The sequence below is a fragment of the Taudactylus pleione genome, unplaced genomic scaffold (genome assembly GCF_031769625.1).
Source record: "Taudactylus pleione unplaced genomic scaffold, aTauple2 ptg000377l, whole genome shotgun sequence".
Lineage (NCBI taxonomy): Eukaryota > Metazoa > Chordata > Amphibia > Anura > Myobatrachidae > Taudactylus > Taudactylus pleione.
Window position 1 is genome coordinate 7483404 of NW_028284778.1, and position 20811 is coordinate 7504214.

Consider the following 20811-nt stretch of genomic DNA (forward strand, 5'->3'; position numbering starts at 1 on the left):
TGCACAGAGAAATACACGGGTGACAGCATTTGAGGGAGGTAACGGGGGTGGACAGAAAGCTGCAGGAGTGTGTGTCCATGTGATCGCCATGTCATGCAGGCGTGTATAGATTAGCCATAGTGATGGCAGCTGCAGCATGAGACCTCTCTGCGTGTCGAGAGCTGCAGTGTTTGTGGCTGGTCAGACCTGATGTAAATGCTGTGTGACTGCTTGATGTGCGGCGATGGTACCGATTATTACACAGGAGTGCGACATTGGACGATGAGAAGGCAGCAGTGGGCGTGGTTATGGCGGCTGTGCCTCGGCATTAGCATATATTAGTACCTGCGATCTGTAAGAGACTGCAGCTACATTTGCTTCCGCTGCTGGATCAGGCCCATAGTGTGATAATGCAAATGTAATTTACCCTTCACTAACCAGGGACAGCAATCTAGGCTAACATTGTATTTATGCCTCTTCTGATAATTCCCAATAACAGTACTGCAAATACCGCTGCAATTTCTATATATTTCTAGATGCTCATACACATTGTTTTTTTCCTGTGTGACGTCTCTGATGACTAAACAGAGTGGATTTCCGTGTAAAACATTTCCCACACTCAGAACATGGAAATGGTTTCTCACCTGTGTGACGTCTCTGATGATGAACAAGTTCTGATTTCTCTGAAAAACATTTCCCACACTCAGAGCATGGAAATGGCCTCTCACCTGTGTGACATCTCTGATGTTTAACAAGTTCTGATTTCTGTATAAAACATTTCCCACACTCAGAACATGGAAATGGTTTCTCACCTGTGTGACGTCTCTGATGATGAACAAGTTCTGAATTCCGTGTAAAACATTTCCCACACTCAGAACATGGAAATGGTTTTTCACCTGTGTGACATCTCTGATGTGTACGAAGATCTGATTTAAATGTAAAACACTTCCCACATTCAGAACATGGAAATAGATTCTTTCCTGTGTGACTTCTCTGATGTGTAACAAGAGCTGATTTATGTTTAAAACATTTCCCACATTCAGAACATGAAAATAGTTTCTCATCTGTGTGACTTCTCTGATGTCTAACAAGATTTGCTTTCTGTGTAAAACATTTCCCACATTCAGAACATGGAAATGGTTTCTCACCTGTGTGACATCTCTGATGTGTAATGAGATCTGATTGCTTTGTAAAACATTTCCCACACTCAGAACATGGAAATGGTTTCTCACCTGTGTGACTTCTCTGATGTCTAACAAGAGTTGATTTATGTTTAAAACATTTCCCACATTCAGAACATGGAAATGGTTTCTCACCTGTGTGACTTCTCTGATGTGTAACGAGATGTACTTTCTGTGTAAAACATTTCCCACATTCAGAACATGGAAATGGTTTCTCACCTGTGTGATGTCTCTTATGTCTAACAAGATATGATTTACATGTAAAACATTTCCCACACTCAGAACATAGAAAAGGCCTTTCAGTTGCGTGTACTCTCTTCTGATGTATAGAAAGACTGATCTGCTTGGTAAATCCTTTCCCACATTCAGAACATGACAATGGTTTATCACCTGTGTGATCTGAGCTGTGTGTAACACTACTAGGATTATAAGGGGAACATTCCTCATGGTTAGAGGGATCAGATGATAGATCTGCACTTTGAGATGGAGGATGTATACTGGGGGTAATGGGGTTTTCTCCTGGAGAGTCCTGTGAGAAGTTATTATCCTCTGGAGATAATATGAGACGTCTCCCTGAGTTATTCCTGCTGCTGTGTCCATCTGCTGGGAACAGAATAATTATATGGGAATTAGCGCCCCTGCAGAGCTATACCATACTGTGTAACTATAATAAGACTTGCCCGGCTGTACCCCAACATCTCCATACTGTGTAACTATAATAAGTGCCCGGCTGTACCCCAACATCTCCATACTGTGTAACTATAACACGTGCCCGGCTGTACCCCAACATCTCTATACCGTGCAACTATAAGATGTGCCCAGCTGTACCGCAACATCTCCATACTATGTAACTATAATAAGATGTGCCCGGCTGTACCCCAACATCTCTATACTGTGTAACTATAACAAGACGTGCCTGGCTGTACCCAACATCTCCATACCGTGTAACTATAATAAGAAGTGCCCGGCTGTACCCCAACATCTCTATACCGTGCAACTATAATAAGACGTGCCCGGCTGTACCCCAACATCTCCATACTGTGTAACTATAAGATGTGCCCAGCTGTACCCCAACATCTCCATACTATGTAACTATAATAAGAAGTGCCCGGCTGTACCCCAACATCTCATACTGTGTAACTATAATAAGATGCGCCCAGCTGTAGCCCAAGATCACCATACTGTGTAACTATAAGAAGTGCCTGGCTGTACCCCAACATCTCTATACTGTGTAACTATAAGACGTGCCCAGCTGTACCCCTACATCTCCATACTGTGTAACTATAATAAGTGCCCGGCTGTACCCCTAAATCTCCATACTGTGTAACTATAAGACGTGCCTGGCTGTACCCCAATAATTCCATACAGACTGTGCCTTCATCATATATTTACTGATGTGTGTCATGAGGAGGATTAGAGTTTAGGAGTAACACTGGTCGGTGAGTAGTCACTAAAGGGGGAGATTTATCAAACCTTACAGAGGCAAAGTGGAGAAGTTGCTCTTTGCAACAATCAGCTTCTGTCAATTTACAAACGGTACTTGATAATAAAAGCTACAAGCTGATTGGCTGCTATGGGCAATTTCTCCACTGTATCTCTCTCTAAGGTTTGATACATTTCCCCCAAAATCTCTCTCTTATGACATGTTATATACAATGTGCGCAACATCTGGGCATAAACCTGAGATTTCTTGAAATTAATTCAGACACCTTATCTATATGCTAAACTGTAATGGTAGTTACACAGAGTTAATAGTGTCACTAGCAACAGAGTGCAAGCATGGTCTATACATTATATCACACACAGGTCATACTAGCTGCACCCTGCTGTGTCCTCACACTCTCCATATCTCCATACCAGTATGTGTAACAGAGCGCAGGTATGGTCTATACATTATATCACACACAGGTCATACTAGCTGCACCCTGCTGTGTCCTCACACTGTCTGGATCTCCATCTCAGTATGTGTAACAGAGCGCAGGTATGGTCTATACATTATATCACACACATGTCATACTAGCTGCACCCTGCTGTGTACTCACACTCTCCGGATCTCCATCTCAGTATGTGTAACAGAGTGCAGGCATGGTCTATACATTATATCACACACAGGTCATACTAGCTGCACCCTGCTGTGTCCTCACACTCTCCATATCTCCATACCAGTATGTGTAACAGAGTGCAGGCATGGTCTATACATTATATCACACACAGGTCATACTAGCTGCATCCTGCTGTGTCCTCACACTCTCCATATCTCCATACCAGTATGTGTAACAGAGTGCAGGCATGGTCTATACATTATATCACACACAGGTCATACTAGCTGCATCCTGCTGTGTCCTCAGACTCTCCGTATCTCCATACCAGTATGTGTAACAGAGTGCAGGCATGGTCTATACATTATATCACACACAGGTCATACTAGCTGCATCCTGCTGTGTCCTCACACTCTCCGGGTCTCCATCTCACTATGTGTAACAGAGTGCAGACATGGTCTATACATTATATCACACACAGGTCATACTAGCTGTACCCTGCTGTATCCTCACACTGGGCCTGATTCAGACCCGCTCGCGAGTGCACAGCGCTCGCAAGCAAGTCGATGGTCCCCCACTGCGCACGGCGAAGCCGGCTCCGGCGTGCACATGCGAGAGACCCGGCCAGCGATGGGCGCTCCGTCGCTACGGGTCTTGCACCAAAGCGGGGCAGCTGTCAACGGTGATTGACAGCTTGCCCCGTTTTGGAGGCGGGCAGGGGGGCTGGCTGGGCAAACGGAGGCGTTCCTGCAGGAACGCCTGCCGTTTGTGGGTGGCCCTACTGACATCACTCGTGATGTCAGTAGGTGGACTTCCTGCTCTATTAGAGAAGGAAGTCCACTGGGGCTTGCGGCCACGAGACCCTACCACAAGGGTCTCGTCGCAAGCCTGATGGTCGCGATGGTCTTGACCATCGCGACCATCACCTGGCCGTTTGCATAAGCTGTGGGTGGTCACCCACAGCTATGAGAGCGGCCAGGAGGCAGTCTTTAAAAAAAAAAAAATGGGACGCCCTGATTCAGAGCGAGCGCTCTCAAAGAGCGTCCGGCTCTGAATCAGGCCCACTGTCCGGATCTACATCTCAGTATGTGTAACAGAGTGCAGGCATGGTCTATACATTATATCACACACAGGACATACTAACTGCATTCTGCTGTGTCCTCACGCTCTCCGGATCTACATCTCAGTATGTGTAACAGAGTGCAGGCATGGTCTATACATTATATCACACACAGGTCATACTAGCTGTATTCTAGTGTGATCTCCATCTCAGTATCTGAGATACACCACAAAGTGTGGGGAGGAGACTGGTTAGATCTCTGGGCTGGTAACATACAGTGACATGATGTGAGGGGGTAGAGCAGGAGTATAATAGGGGCTGATGGCTTCTGATGTATGAGATACACCAGAGAGTGTGGGGAGGAGACTGGTCAGATCTCTGGGCTGGTAACACACAGTGAAATAATGTGAGGGGGAGAGCAGGAGTATAATAAGGGCAGATGGCTCCCGGCTACCCCACTGGGCAGATACATTTACTTCATTAGTTTGTACTAACAGAGGAGGGTGTAAGATAAGAAACTGAACAAGGAGAATGTGACTATTCTATAATAAATGTTTATTACTCACCTGTGCTAATATCTTTAGGGATTTCCTCATTCTTAAACTGATGATCGCCCCACGCAAACATCTCTTCTTCTCCATCTGTATCTTCTGCCTTCATATCAGTCACAGCCTTATTATCAGTCACATAGGTCTCTTTTTCTTCCTCTATATCTTCTGCCTTATTATCAGTCACATACGTCTTTTCTTCTCCTTCTATATCTTCTGCCTTTATATCAGCTACATGCGTGTCTTCTTCTCCCTCTATGTCTTCTGCCTTCATATCAGTCACATACGTCTCTTCTCCCTCTATATCTTCTGCCTTATTATCAGTCACATATGTCTCTTTTTCTTCCTCTATATCTTCTGCCTTATTATTAGTCACATACGTCTTTTCTTCTCCCTCTATGTCTTCTGCCTTCATATCAGTCACATACGTCTCTTCTTCTCCCTCTATCTCTTGTGCCTTCAAATCAGTCACATACGTCTCTTCTTCTCCCTCTATATCTTCTGCCTTAATATTAGCCTGTGCTGCACCCTAAACAAAAATTGTTTTGTTTTTTTAATGATGTTTGATTTCATTAATTGAGATTATACAGTATAATATCAGTGTATGAGATGCACACTGCTTCTCTACACATCATATAGTGACAGACACTGTGGTATATTTTAGAATGTAAGCTCTTATGAGCAGGGCCCTCTACCCTCTTGTCCTTCTCCCTACTTTAGTTTAATCTACTTCTTACTCACCACTAGGGCACCTCACTTGGTTGCTTATGCTCCGTTGCTTATCTGGGTGTTGTCGCTAATGTAGCAATATATATTATCCATGTCCTGTATTGTATTGTTCTGTAAGTCGCTTGTCTACAACTTGTTTATGTACTTGTAAGGCACTACGAAACATTTGTGGCGCCATATAAATAAATGATAATAATAATAATAATATTGGTGAGACCCTAAATACCACCTACCTGATGCTCCTGTGGGATCCTGTGATTCTCCTCTGTACAATTCTGTAAATAAAGAGAACGGGGACATCTCTCTGGGGTATTTCTGTTACTGGGTCCATCTGTAGGAGACACACAGTGACTGAGTACATCAGGTGATGTGTGTATATAGGGGGCCCCCATACCTGCTCTCCCCTGTACAATAAAAGACAGTCTCCTCTTACCCAGTGATGTGAGAGGCCGGTGATCCTCCATCAACACATCCTTGTACAGACCCTTGTGTTCCTCTATATACTCCCCCACCTGCATGGAGACATAGATAGGGACATCCTGACACCTTATAGCAACCTGACGCACACAATGATACAGTCATCACCCAGACACATCTCCTGTTGTTACTGTACAATGTACCATTCCCAGCAGTCACCTCTACAGTCATCACCCAGACACATCCCCTGGTGTTACTGTATAATGTCCCATTCCCAGCAGTCACCTCTCCAGTCATCACCCAGACACATCCCCTGGTGTTACTGTATAATGTCCCATTCCCAGCAGTCACCTCTCCAGTCATCACCCAGACACATCCCCTGGTGTTACTGTATAATATCCCATTCCCAGCAGTCACCTCTCCAGTCATCACCCAGACACATCCCCTAGTGTTACTGTATAATGTCCCATTCCCATCAGTCACCTCTCCAGTCATCACCCAGACACATCCCCTGGTGTTACTGTATAATGTCACATTCCCAGCAGTCACCTCTCCAGTCATCACCCAGACACATCCCCTGGTGTTAATGTATAATGTCCCATTCGCAGCAGTCACCTCTCCAGTCATCACCCAGACTCATCCCCTGGTGTTACTGTATAATGTCCCATTCCCAGCAGTCACCACCCAGACACATCCCCTGGTGACACTGTATAATGTCCCATTCCCAGCAGTCACCTCTCTAGTCAGCAGCTGAATGATCTTGTTGGTGAGTTCCAGGATCTTCTGGTCATTGTGTCTCTCATGTATCAGTGAGTGAGGTGGAGGCACCGTGATGGGACTCTGGGTCCTGCTCCATCCTCCCGACACACGGGGATGGCTGCTGGGTGTCTCACACTCACCGGATGTCTTCTTCACTACTGTGTAATCCTGTGTATTAGGGGAGACATCAATGGAAAGGTCACTTAAACTCCATTTAAATGAGACTGTTTATTCAGGTGTTCATTTTACATAATATACAAGAAAACTATATTTTACAAATACATGTCTTGTAACAATCTCCTATATACAGGAAAATTAAGAGTATATAGTATATCCTGCAGCTCCGACATCTTTGGGTCAGTGACAAGAACAGACTGTGAACGATGTACTAAATCCCAATTCTAGCCAGGACTGTGGGACTGATACTATACCTGAGACTGGCTCCCTGCTGCTCGGTTATTACTATAGATATAAGTGATGTTACTGTGACACTCCCAGAACCCCTCACCTCCCCCGTATGTCCCTGTATTAATACTATAGATATAAGTGATATCACTGTAACACTCCCAGATTCCCTCACCCAAGTCATGTCCCTGTATTATTACTATAGATATGTGATGTCACTGTGATGCTCCCAGATCCCCTCACCTCCCCAGTCATATCCCTGTATTATTACTATACATATAAGTGATGTCACTGTGACATCCCCAAACCCTCTCACCTCCCCAGTCAGCACGTAGATGATCTCCAGGGTGAGATGTAAGATCCTCTCAGTCCTGTGACTCCTGTCCTTGTCCATCCTCAATGAATTAGTGAGAATACAGAATGTATCACGTGTTATAAAGACTCTGGTTCCTCACAGCAGGACTGTCTAGGAATAAATATAATAAATATTACAGAGAACACATGTAACACTCTCAGACACTGAGTGACCAGTAAGTCTCCCCTTTCCCCCCAGCCATAGAGCCCTGGTCAGTGTCTGTCAGAGGTTCCTGTGACCCAGCCCCATAAGGCTCCTCAGAGGCTGTCACACAACGCTGTACTGCATAAGGTTACACCAATGCTCCTCTCCTGGCCGGGGGTCTTATTCCTCATAGACACAGATTTGGTGCAATTTGCTCCACATGAATCTTGTACAAACACATGAATTAGGGATATTGGGATTTTTTTTTTGTCTTACATTTATTCCAGAAACTGAGAGAATCTGTGACTACACTGAGGTCATACAGATAACAGGGGTGTGAGGGGAGAGCACACAGGAGAGCAGAAGGGGTGCAGATATGGGGAGGGGGGAACTAACATAGGAATACAGAGCACACAACAGGGGGTGTAACAGCTGTACAGAGGTGTCAGTAACACAGGGGAGGGGGAAGGGAACAGAAGAGGTTAATAACACAGGGATAGGACAGCAGGCAGCCCAGGGGACAAAGGGTTAAGCAATACAGAATTCCATCAGTTATTCTGCACAAATGATGAAATGACAAATGACCACACCTCAGATGTATGTTACATGTGTGACCAGCCTGCCGGCCGTGTGGGTGCTGTGTAAGATGGGGTGAGACATGTCCTGGGGGATAATCAGTGACACTCTGAGGATCTGGGGACTGTCACAGCCACTGGCTGTCTCTGAGAGAGTCTCTATTGCTCAGGATAACAAGACGCCCTGACAGACAGTCTCAGCTCAGAGAGACAGGGGAAATTGTGGTTGTGCTGTCAGGTGTTATTATATAATAGGAGTGAGGTAAGAGTATATAAATAATAACACATTACATTTATTATAGACAATAAAACATAAAACAAACCAATCCACTTAGAAGTATAATGTCTCTCAGGTGTTTATCTCTATGCTACAAGGAAATATAGTTACACACCAAGGGCTCTATTTATCAACATTATTTTTACTAAAATAATGTGAAAAAGGGTGTTTTCACATTATTTTAGTATCACCTAGTTATTACAGGGCAATTGGAGTAGAATTCGTAAAATTCTACTCCAACCCCTAAGTATCACTTATTTTTAGTAAAGCAGATCGCATTTCCCATAACTGTAATGGGAAATGTGATCCGACCAAAGTTACTAAAAATAAATGTGAAAAAAATACCGGGGAAAGCCCTGTGATAATAACGCCACCTGGAGGTGGCGTTATCCAGGGTCTCCCCCGGTTACCGGCCTCCTGCCCTGCTCTAACGGGGAGAGCAGAGCCGGGAGTCGGTCCCAGTAATCAGCTGTGTGGTCTAAACAGACCGCAAGCTGATCACTGCAAAAAAAAGGAAAAAAAAAAATAGTAAAAAAAAAAAAATTACTTACCTGACTCCAGGGACCAGTGATCGGGCCTCCGGAGATGACTCCCCTCCGGTCAGCTGGTCTCCCATAGTGCACTGCGGCCCAGTCATCAGGTGATCGGGCCCCAGTGCAGTATGGGAGATCAGCTGACCGGAGGAATGGAGAACATCACCGGAGGGCTGGAGCATGCAGGTAAGTGTAATTAAGGGAGAGGGGGGTCGCGGGGGGGGGGGGGAAGCGGGGGTCCGCGATCGCGGGGGGCGGGGCTTAGCACCGGGGGTGGGGCTTAGCGCCGAAGGGGGGGGTAGCAGCGGCGACCGGTCGGCGCATGCGCGGGCACTTAATCACGGTATTTTTTGCGAAAATACCGTGATAAGGCTCCGAAGGGGATTAGCAGGGACAGAGCTTTATCGCAAGCTCTGTCCCTGCAAGGGATTTGTAGTAAATCCCTGTGATATTGCCTGAATTCGCAATGCGAATTCACTCGGTAATATCACACTACAATCCGCATTACCAATGCGGATTGTAGTAAATAGAGCCCCAAGTCACTGTGCAGAGAGCTCCTGTAACAGAGTATTAGGATTGTATCAATACGTTTTGCACAAAGTGAAACAAGGTATAAAAGCCACATCCCTCTGACTCTAATCATTTACTAGCCCGAGAGAAAAGAAAGTTACTGTGCGATAGCTGAGTCAGGGCTATAACATGGTAAGTAATAAGATCATTGGTAGAAGGGGGCCCAAAATTCCATGTACCTGGCACAGAGTTAACAGACCCTTTGGACATCCCCCTAATGATAAATTACCCCCAAATGTTTCGTTAATTTCCGTACTTTGGCGAAAAACGACCGTGCAGATCTTGGGTGAATTAAAAAAAAAACATTAAAAATGGTTTTAACGTATTGGGTCTGATAATTTGGGGGGCGGTATGGATGCGTCAAGTGTTGTAAACATCACATGCGGTCGCAGTAGGCAGTTTTGTGCCCATTTTAACGTACCCCCAATTTACGTGGGACAGTAATTTCCATTTTCAACGGGGTGTCCAAAGGTTTCTGAAAGAGGTCGCCCACATTTTTAGCCAAAAATAGAGATTTTGCATTTTTTTTCTCCTGATATCTGATAGAGAAAACTTTATTCTAGTTTTTTTTCTCCATTTTCACCTGTTTGCCGTTTTCACCGTTTCTTTTGGCGAAAATTGTCGGATTTCACCGATGTCGAAAAAAAAATGCAGTTTTCGCCGGTAATTGATTAGAGTTTAACTATATTTCTTGTAGCATAAAGATATACACCTCAGAGATTGAAATTATACTTTTAAGTGGATTGGTTTGATTTATGCCTTATTGTCTATAATAAATGTAATGTGTTATTATTACATACTCTTACCCCACTCCTATTATATAATTAGACCACACAGCACAACCACAATTTCCCCTGACGTTTGCTTATAATTAGGGCATCACGGTAGCCTTAGGAGAGCTGCTGAGTTGTCTTACTGCAAATTTGGTGTAATACTGATCTCTGGATGGATACTGGAGCTAATTATACCTTAATAGTTACAGCTCAGGGAATGCAGCCTTATATCCTTCCCCAGCTCCTGTTATGTAACATATGGTATATATAGTATATACATGTTATACCTATTATGTGTTATTCCCTGACCACTCATTACTGTTATTGTTACTCTGCAGCTATAACAGGACACCACAGGTCGCTCCCCCTTTATAATAATAACAGGACAACACATGCTGCTCCCCCTGTATAAAAGTAACAGGACACCACAGGCTGATCCCCTGTATAATAATGCTAACAGGAAACCACAGGCTGCTCCCCCTGTATAATATAAATAACAGGACATCACAGGCTGCTCCCTCTGTATAATAATAATTATAATAACAGGACACCACAGTCTGTTCCCCCTGTATTATAATAATAATAACACCAACAGGACAACACAAGCTGCTCCCCCTGTATAATAGTAACAGGACACCACAGGTCGCTCCCCCTGTATAATAATAACAGGACAAAACAGGTTGCTCCCCTTGTATAATAGTAACAGGACACCACAGGCTGCTCCCCCTGTATAATAGTAATAACAGGACACCACAGGCTGCTCCCCCTGTATAATAATAACAGGACACCACAGGCTGCTCCCCCTGTATAATAGTAATAACAGGACACCACAGGCTGCTCTCCCTGTATAATAATAATAATAATAACAGGACATCACAGGCTGCTCCCCCTGTATAATACTAATAACAGGATACCACAGGCTGCTCCCCCTGTATAATAATAATAATAACAGAACATCACAGGCTGCTCCCCCTGTATAATAATAATAATAATAATAATAACAGGACACCACAGGCTGCTCCCCCTGTATAATAATAACAACAACAACAACACATCACAGGCTGCTCCCCCTGTATAATACTAATAACATTATACCACAGGCTTTTCCCCTGTATAATAATAATAATAATAATAATAACAGGACATCACAGGCTGCTCCCCCTGTATAATAGTAATAACAGAACACCACAGGCTGCTCCCCCTGTATAATAATAATAACATGATACCACAGGCTGCTCCCCCTGTATAATAATAATTATAATAATAATAACAGGACACCACAGGCTGCTCCCCCTGTATAATAATAGTAATAACAGGACATCACAGGCTGCTCCCCCTGTATAATAATAACAGGACACCACAGGCTGCTCCCCCTGTATAATAATAACAGGACACCACAGGCTGCTCCCCCTGTATAATAATATTAATAATAACAGGACACCACAGGCTGCTCCCCCTGTATAATAATAATATTAATAACAGGACACCACAGGCTGCTCCCCCTGTATAATAATAGTAATAACAGGACATCACAGGCTGCTCCCAGTGTATAGTATTGCACCACAGGCCGCTCCCGCTGTAAAGTTGGAAACAACAAGCTGCTCCCCCTGTATAGGACACCACAGGCCGCTCCGTTACCTTCTGCTGCCGGACACTTGACCCCACCTGGCTACGGCTGTGTCAGTAATGCCTATAACAAAATGGCAACTAAAGCCCCTGTGGTCCCTCCCCCACTGCTTTGTGACTGCGAAACTATAAGAATATGGCCGCCGGTCACCGTACATGAGGACACCATTAGCTATAGATTAGTTACTGTAGTGATGAAGCTGTTCTACTCGCTGCTGCCAATCACCGCGCTGAGGGGAATGACAGGAGGGCGGTCACTATGATAAGAGGGGAGAGGTAGACAGTGGCCATAGCTACAGGGAGATGAGATGGAAGGGGCGTGGTTATCTAGATGGGCGTTTCTTCTATAAGGAAAAGGCAGAGAGCGGCCTTTGCTGTGTCCGGCAGTAAGTAATGGTGTTTCCTATTATTATACAAGGGGAGTGGAGTGTGGTGCTGCATTATCATCATACAGGTAGAGCAGGCTATGTTTAATATATAAAACTGGTGGAGCAGGCTTAAGTGGTCTGTTATTATAATACAGGTGAATCAGATTCCTGTCTCAGGTATAATATAGCTGTAGCATACCCTGGTGCTGCCTTACCATCAAGCAGGTAGATCAAACGCCAATATTACATGTAATAGAGTCTGGTGGAGCAGACCCTGGTGTTACAGATGGAGCAGACACTGCTCGGTGGGTAACAAACTATAGAGAAAGGGTTAGGACTATACTATACAGTGCAGATGGACCTGTGACGTCACACCCACGTGACCCGGACTGAAAGGGGGAGGGGCGGGGATGCTAACGGGGGACCAAAAGTGTCCCCTCGCGGGCTCGTTACGCTCGCCACGCTTCGGGCACGGTGGCTTGCCACAATTATTTATTCCCCCTCTATACCCTAATGGATGGTAACGCAGGAGCGGTCCAGCCTCCTGCAGCGGTCACGTGGTGGATACGTCACAGAGGTCCTTTCTCCAACTTGGAAATAGCAGCAACCATAGAGAAAGGGAGGTGTATGGCACACAGACCCCCCATACAGAAAGTATCAGTTGTAGCTGGTGGTCAGTACCCTCAGTAGGTGGTTATTAGTGTTACATATAATGCAGGTGGAGCAGACCCTGGTGTTGCTATAATACAGCTAGAGTAGTTGCTGCTCGGTGGGTAACGGACTATAGAGAAAGGGAGGTGTATGGCATACTCAGACCCCCCATACAGAAAGTATCAGCTGTAACTGGTGGTCAGTACCCTCAGTAGGTGGTTATTAGTGTTACATATAATGCAGGTGGAGCAGACCCTGGTGTTGCTATAATACAGCTAGAGTAGTTGCTGCTCGGTGGGTAACAGACTATAGAGAAAGGGAGGTGTTCGGTGCACTCAGACCCCCCATACAGAACGTATCAGCTGTAGCTGGTGATCAGTACCCTCAGTAGATGGTTATTTGTGTGGAAGTGACAGAATAAATAGACACAATAGTGTACACCGGGTGATGTATAAGATGCACAGACGTCCTCTGTAATAGGCCCTGCTGAGTCCTCACCTGTCTGAGGCTTTCTTATGCTTAGTATATACTAGACACAGATTGGAGCGACATATTGTGTACATCGTCTAGTGTGTACCCATGATATGTGCGCTCAGTAAGGCTGTGTACATTGTCTAGTGTGTACCCATGATATGTGCGCTCAGTAAGGCTGTGTACATTGTCTAGTGTGTACCCATGATATGTGCGCTCAGTAAGGCTGTGTACATTGTCTATTGTGTACCCATGATATGTGCGCTCAGTAAGGCTGTGTACATTGTCTAGTGTGTACCCATGATATGTGCGCTCAGTAAGGTTGTGTACATTGTCTAGTGTGTACCCATGATATGTGCGCTCAGTAAGGCTGTGTACATTGTCTATTGTGTACCCATGATATGTGCGCTCAGTAAGGCTGTGTACATTGTCTAGTGTGTACCCATGATATGTGCGCTCAGTAAGGCTGTGTACATTGTCTATTGTGTACCCATGATATGTGCACTCAGTAAGGCTGTGTACATTGCCTAGTGTGTACCCATGATATGTGCGCTCAGTAAGGCTGTGTACATTGTCTAGTGTGTACCCATGATATGTGCGCTCAGTAAGGTTGTGTACATTGTCTAGTGTGTACCCATGATATGTGCGCTCAGTAAGGTTGTGTACACATCTGTCCAATCTGTCTGGTGAACAATGAAAGGACAGGATTGGATGTGTCATCTTTGGTGCACTAACAGTTAAAATATAACATTTATTAACAATAGTTTAATATATGTAAATAAAAAAGCGGAAATTAAGGTCAAATTTAGAAAGTGAAAGAAGGAAATATTAGATAAATTATAATACGCTGTGTCTGTGATGCCTTTACTCAATGTCTAAATATATGATTAAACGATCTTCAGAAAAAGTGTGTGTATGTATGTGTATGTATGTGTGTATATATATATATATATATATGTGTATGTGTGTGTGTATGTATGTTATCTCGTGTCTTTCAATATTATCCCTTGATCAGTCTATATCACACTATTTAAAGATATATATACAGATATAATGGTGGAAATATTCCTTAAGCTACATACACACACAACGATTTTGTTACCAATGATTTTATGAAAGATTTTTTTGTCAGATTATTTAAAGTGTAATGAATGATTTTTTTGAACTACAAATGATTTTTGCATATTCCTTTAATGAAAATCATTCAGTTGGTCAGTCTGACTGAACTACAAACTTGAACGCGCATGAACGATAATCGTTCATCGTTTTAACTCAGAAAGTGAACAATTTTTGCAACGATTGAACGATAAATGATATCGTTATCGACAATCGTTTAAAAAAATCGTTGTGTGTGTATGCACCTTTAGCATTTAAATAATCGTAGTGTTAAGGTGCATACACACATAAAGATTATCTGTCCAACCATCCAACTAGTTGATTGGTGGAATGAAAATCTGGTAAGGTATGAAAGCAAATGACAATCAGCAATTTGCTCCCAAACGCCGGAAAATTGACAAAAACTGTTGTTTGAACAAATTGTTTAGATCAAACGTTTAACAAACTTGTCTGAGGACCATTTTCATCTGTTTTGTGGCATTTAGGAGCAGATTGCTGATCATCAGTTACTCCCATACATTACCAGATTTTCATTCCAACCAATCAACTAGTTGGCTGGTTGGACAGATAATCTTTAGGTGTGTACCCAGTTTAATCCCACATGTAAGATGCCAGTTAGTCAAAGTCACATGGCAAGGTGTATTCTTGAGTTAAAGGCAATCTCTCTCTTAATATTGAAATAATTGCGGTATAATTTCACATATAAGGTGCCTATTACTCAAGATTTACATGACATAGTATGTTCTTAATTTGAGATCCAATCTGGGTGAGCGACACATACTGGCCCAATGTTATTGGATTTATTGTATATCCAAACTAATATACTTATGCTGGCCATACACGCTACAATTATCGGGGCGATCCGCCTGATATCGGCGGATCACCGCGATAATTGTAGCGTATGTGCGGGCGACCGAGGGTTAAATATTGCTCGGTTGGGCATGCAGGATTGTCCAGCATGCCCTTCCGATGCGATATTTACCCGGGAACTGTCGGCCGCATCGGGCAGTATATGCCTAGCGCGGCCGACAGACATTTCCTGTGTTCCTTTCTACGGAAGGAACAGGGAAATGTCTCCTCCCCCGGGGGCGGAGCGCGGATGTCGGGCTATACACTGTGAGATTTCTCTCACAGTGTATGCCGCGGACATCTGCGGCTGGCAGCCGGCCAGATAAAATGTCTGTCAGACCGACAGACATTTTATCTGGCTGTGTATGCCCAGCATTAGTAAGGAGGTTGGTGTTTAATTTTATATTTATAAAGGGAGTTCAATTGGGTCAGTCAGTGAACCAGAGTGCTTTAAGAAAATGTACACACATAAGTTGATATTACAGGTATATACCTGAAAAATGTATACAGTCAGGTGCATAAATATTGGGACATAGACAGAATTTTCATATTTTGGCCTCTATTCACCACCACAATGGCTTTGAAATGAAACAAACAAGATGTGCTTTAATTGCAGACTTTCAGATTTAATTTGAGGGTAATTACATCCAAATCAGGTGAATGGTGTAGGAATTACAACGGTATCGATATGTGCCTCCCACTTTTTAAGGGGCCAAAAGTAATGGGACAAACTAAACAATTCTAAATCTAACTGTCACTTTTTAATACTTTGTTGCAAATCCTTTGCAGGCAATTACAGCTTGAAGTCTGGAACGCATAGACATCACCAGACGCTGGGTTTCATCCCTGGTGATGCTCTGCCAGGCCTCTAATGCAAATGTCTTCAGTTCCTGCTTGTTCTTGGGGCATTTTCCCTTCAGTTTTGTCTTCATCAAGTGAAATGCATGCTCAATCAGATTAAGGTCAGGGGATTGACTTGGCCATTGCATAACATTCCACTTTTTAGCCTTAAAAAACTACTTTTGCAGTATTTTTCGGGTCATTGTCCATCTGCACTGTGAAGCACCGCCCAATGAGTTCTAAAGCATTTGACTGAATATGAGCATATAATATTGCCCGAAACACTTCAGAATTAATTCTGCTGCTTTTGTCAGCAGTCACATCATCAATAAATACAAGGGAACCAGTTCCATTGGCAGCCATACATGCCCACACCATGACACTACCACCACCATGCTTCACTGATGAGGTGGTATGTTTTGGATCATGAGCAGTTCCTTTCCTTCTCCATACTCTTCTCTTCCCAACACTCTGGTACAAGATGATCTTTGTCTCATATGTCCATACAATGTTGTTCCAGAACTGTAATGGCTTTTTTAGATGTTGTTTGGCAAACTCTAATCTGGTCTTCCTGTTTTTGAGGCTTACCAATGGTTTACATCTTGTGGTGAACCCTCTATATTCACTCTTGTGAAGTCTTCTCATGATTGTTGACATTGGCACATATACACCTACCTCCTGGAGAGTGTTCTTGATTTGGCCAACTGTTGTGAAGGGGTTATTCTTCACCAGGGAACTAATTCTTCTGTCATCCACCACAGTTGTTTTCCGTGGTCTTCCGGGTCTTTTGGTGTTGCTGAGCTCTCCGATGCGTTCCTTCTTTTTAAGAATGTTCCAAACAGTTGATTTGGCCCCACCTAATGTTTTTGCTATCTCTCTGATGGGTTTGTTTTGATTTTTCAGCCTAATGATGGCTTGCTTCACTGATGGCGACAGCTCTTTGGATCTAATATTGAGAGTCGACAGCAACTGATTCCAAATGCAAATGTCACACCTAGAATCAACTCCAGACCTTTTACCTGCTTAATTGATAATGAAATAACGAGAGAATAGCCCACACCTGTCCATGAAATAGCTTTTGAGTTGATAGTCCCATTACTTTTGGCACCTTAAAAAGTGGGAGGCACATATAGAAACCGTTGTAATTCCTACACCGTTCACCTGATTTGGATGTAATTACCCTCAAATTAAATCTGAAAGTCTGCAGTTAAAGCACATCTTGTTTGTTTCATTTCAAATCCATTGTGGTGGTGAATAGAGACCAAAATATGAAAATTCTGTCAATGTCCCAATATTTATGCACCTGACTGTATTCTCTTCCAGCTTTATCATAAAGAGTGCCTTTTAGCTAACAATCTCTCAATGGCATACAATGTTAAAATATATTTAACATCATTTATATCTGTCTTTTGTACACCAGATGCTGTATATCAAATAGGTATCAGTTCTCCCCACACGTCTGTGAGGTGAAAGTGAATACTAATATATGTACAGTATGTAAATGGGGTAAATATATTATAGGGTTAATATTTATCTCCAAAGGTTTAGGACCTCTGTGGCCGGAGGCCGACCACACGTGATTAAAATGGCTGCCAAGGCATTGAGGGGATTAACCCTCATGCCATTGCACCATTTTTAAAAGGACAGTGTAAAAGCTCACTGCACATGGTTTATAATAAACTGTATTAAAATATATATGTAATGCACTGCAGCTGATCTGCAATGCATTAGTGCATGAAGCAACGTATATTTAATAGGCTATGCACTATATGGCTTAAATGTATATTTTGTAGAGAAAATGCACTTATAAGGAATGTAGAAGTTGTTTTGTTTTAGAAGGCTGTAACATTTAAGTCAAAAGGCCTGAGACTAACTCCTGTGTGTGTGTGCATTACTGGGGGAAAAGTTTGTTTTTTTCATGATTGTTGCAGAAACAAGATGCTAATTGTCATTCCCTTAGCAGGAGGTCTGATGAAGAGGCATGACTGGAAGTTCTCTGTGTAAAGGTGTGAATGGTGTCATATAACCAAACACTTCCGATACAGAACTTCCTTTGAAAATACAATCTGTTTTTAAGAACCTTTTGGATGTCACTGAATGTGTTAAGGTTGGAAATGCCAAACTGATTGATAAGGATGAATGTCATTTACCATTTCCTGTGAAATGTTATATCAATATTTTAGGAGACAGTATAATGTATGATAAATCAGTTTGTGTTTAAAGTTTGGATGGTGGATTAGGAAGGAGGATATTGAGAGACTCCTTTGAAATGTTGATGAGGGGTGTTTTTTTCTTCTTTCTTGTTGTACACACAGGCCATTGCCAGCTTGTTTAATCCCAATATATCTGAAGCAAATATTCTATTTTTCATATAATAACTATCAGGTTATACGTAACATAAATATATGAACTTCGCAAAGTGTTTAACCAGAATTATATACCCTTTAAATCATTTGGATAATTTCCTTCCATAAATATAACGATGCACACAAAATGTTATAAGTAAAATGGTTTTATATTCATCAAATCAATCTTCATAAAATCAATGCTTGTTAAAATACAATATAGACGATACAAAGATGAGAGAGAGAGAAAATGGCTGCTGTGTGAGATGTGTGTGGGGGTTGTTGAAGCCCTTATCCTGGGGATTGTTGTTAGGGCTCATATCCTATTGTTCAAACCGCATGGTCTCTGAACACAAACTCCATTTTGAATGTCAGAAAAACCCTCATTGAAATCTCCCATAATGCAATAGTTAATTAAATATGCAAGCTGAATATCATGTGCCAACACATCAGGCAAACACTGCACCATTTAATATTCCAACATGTACAACACAAACTAATTCCAATATACAACAATACCATCCTACAACAGACCTCATCCAGTACCCACTAGACCGTGGGGAGGGGGAAGGGCCGAAGCACATGTTTTTCCTTTGTTTGCAAGCCTCATGATCCCTAGGTAAACTCACATTGAAGACTCCGATAATACACTCCATTTTGAAAGTAAGAAAACTTGCATAATGTTGTAACTTCTGTAAATCATATATCCATTAATGATCATAATTATAATACCTATAACATCCTATTTGTACTATGCAACACCAAAACTGGGTAGAATTATAACTATGATCACAAGACTAGTAATTCACAACTTCCATACTACAATATTTCAACCAGATTCCATTATATAATGTTTTAGAAAGTATAAACTACTAAACAGTGTACATTACTTATAAACTTAGGCCCTCATTCAGAGCCGTACGCTCTGAGCAGAGCGCACGCTCTGAATGAGGGCCGCCCTCCATAATTATGGAGCGTCCTCCTGGACGCTCGTATAGCTGTGGGTCACCACCCACAGCCTATACGAGCGTGCAGTTTGATGGCCGCGATGGTCTTGACCATCGCCACTGCGAGCCGGAGCCTGCGGTTGAGGTTTTCAACTGCAAGGCCCGGAGTGATTTTGGCTCTATCAGAGCCAAAATCACTCCCACTGACATCACTAGTGATGTCAGTGGGCCGGCTTCTGACAGTAGGCGTTCCCTTGGGAACGCCCCCGTCAGGGAGGCACGCCCACCGAAGGGGGCGTGCTGTCAATCAACATCGACAGCACGCCCCCTTTGATCAGACACAACGAGCGAAGGAAAGTCCTTCGCTCGTCGCGTCTGGCGCATGCGCACGACGGAGCTCCCGCCGTCGTACGCATGTGCAGTGCACAACATCGACCCACTTGCGAGCGGACAGCCGCTTGCGAGTGGGTCTGAATCGGGCCCTTAGTACAATGTAATTGACCACTACCGAGTTATGGGTTCCTTCATCACCAGCTGATATCAAATAATTAAATATCTACAGATTGCAGTATTTGACCCAATTTCCATCTTAATCTTAACTACACAATGTTACAGTCAGATCACAAGAATACAACACACATTAAACCTATCTTTCTCAGACTATGCTATTGTTCAAGCACACGGGAAGGAAGGGGGAAAGAGTATACCTATAAACTTATATATATATATATATAACAGCCAGCCATATGTATAAAACTGAACCCAAATCGCTGCAAACTTTTACATATTGTCTACTACAGATTAACACAAATTTAGGCATAACCAAAGCATTACAGCTTGATAACCTGGCCGTTACCAAAGATTCCACTATGACAAACTATATAAGTTAAAAACAGATTAATACAAACTTGTTACAAATACCCATATAGGCTAACCACTGTACAGTTTACTTAGCCATATTCCAGGTGTATTTAGTTCCATCTTGGCAGTCTTCTGGGGAGAAGTGTGCTCTGCCTGTGTGTCCTTGCAAGAATGTGTTTCTCCAAGTGTGTGTGCCTGCATCTGTGAGAGACCCTTCCTGTGTCTCTGTGAGAATCCTATTACCTGATAGGTATGTTCAAAAAGGGAGTGTTTCAATCCTTTACTTTGATACTCATGTCCAATCACCTGTGAGGAAGCTTCAAGAGGAAAAAGCCTCTTGGGGGTATGCTATGGAGTTGAACACCTTAACAAATGCTAATTAGATTGTATTGT

General features: G+C 43.1%; 2 protein-coding genes across 2 annotated transcripts in view; one reads left to right on the forward strand and one right to left on the reverse strand.

Annotated features, from left to right (window-relative positions):
• Positions 1-12067, reverse strand: part of LOC148508107 (uncharacterized) — an 83591-nt gene extending 71524 nt beyond the window's left edge. The window contains exons 1-7 of the mRNA XM_088445220.1: positions 11983-12067; positions 7434-7583; positions 6689-6880; positions 5970-6048; positions 5770-5867; positions 4826-5336; positions 526-1763 (exon numbers count right to left, since the gene is read on the reverse strand). Coding sequence (XP_088301346.1) covers positions 526-1763; positions 4826-5336; positions 5770-5867; positions 5970-6048; positions 6689-6880; positions 7434-7511 — 2196 coding nt within the window. The 5' untranslated portion in view covers positions 7512-7583; positions 11983-12067. The remainder of the gene's footprint in view (positions 1-525; positions 1764-4825; positions 5337-5769; positions 5868-5969; positions 6049-6688; positions 6881-7433; positions 7584-11982) is intronic.
• A 192-nt stretch (positions 12068-12259) lies between these two features.
• Positions 12260-20811, forward strand: part of LOC148508109 (uncharacterized) — a 60842-nt gene continuing 52290 nt past the window's right edge. Inside the window, exon 1 of the mRNA XM_088445075.1 lies at positions 12260-12356. The gene's annotated coding sequence lies outside the window, so the exon portion shown is untranslated. The remainder of the gene's footprint in view (positions 12357-20811) is intronic.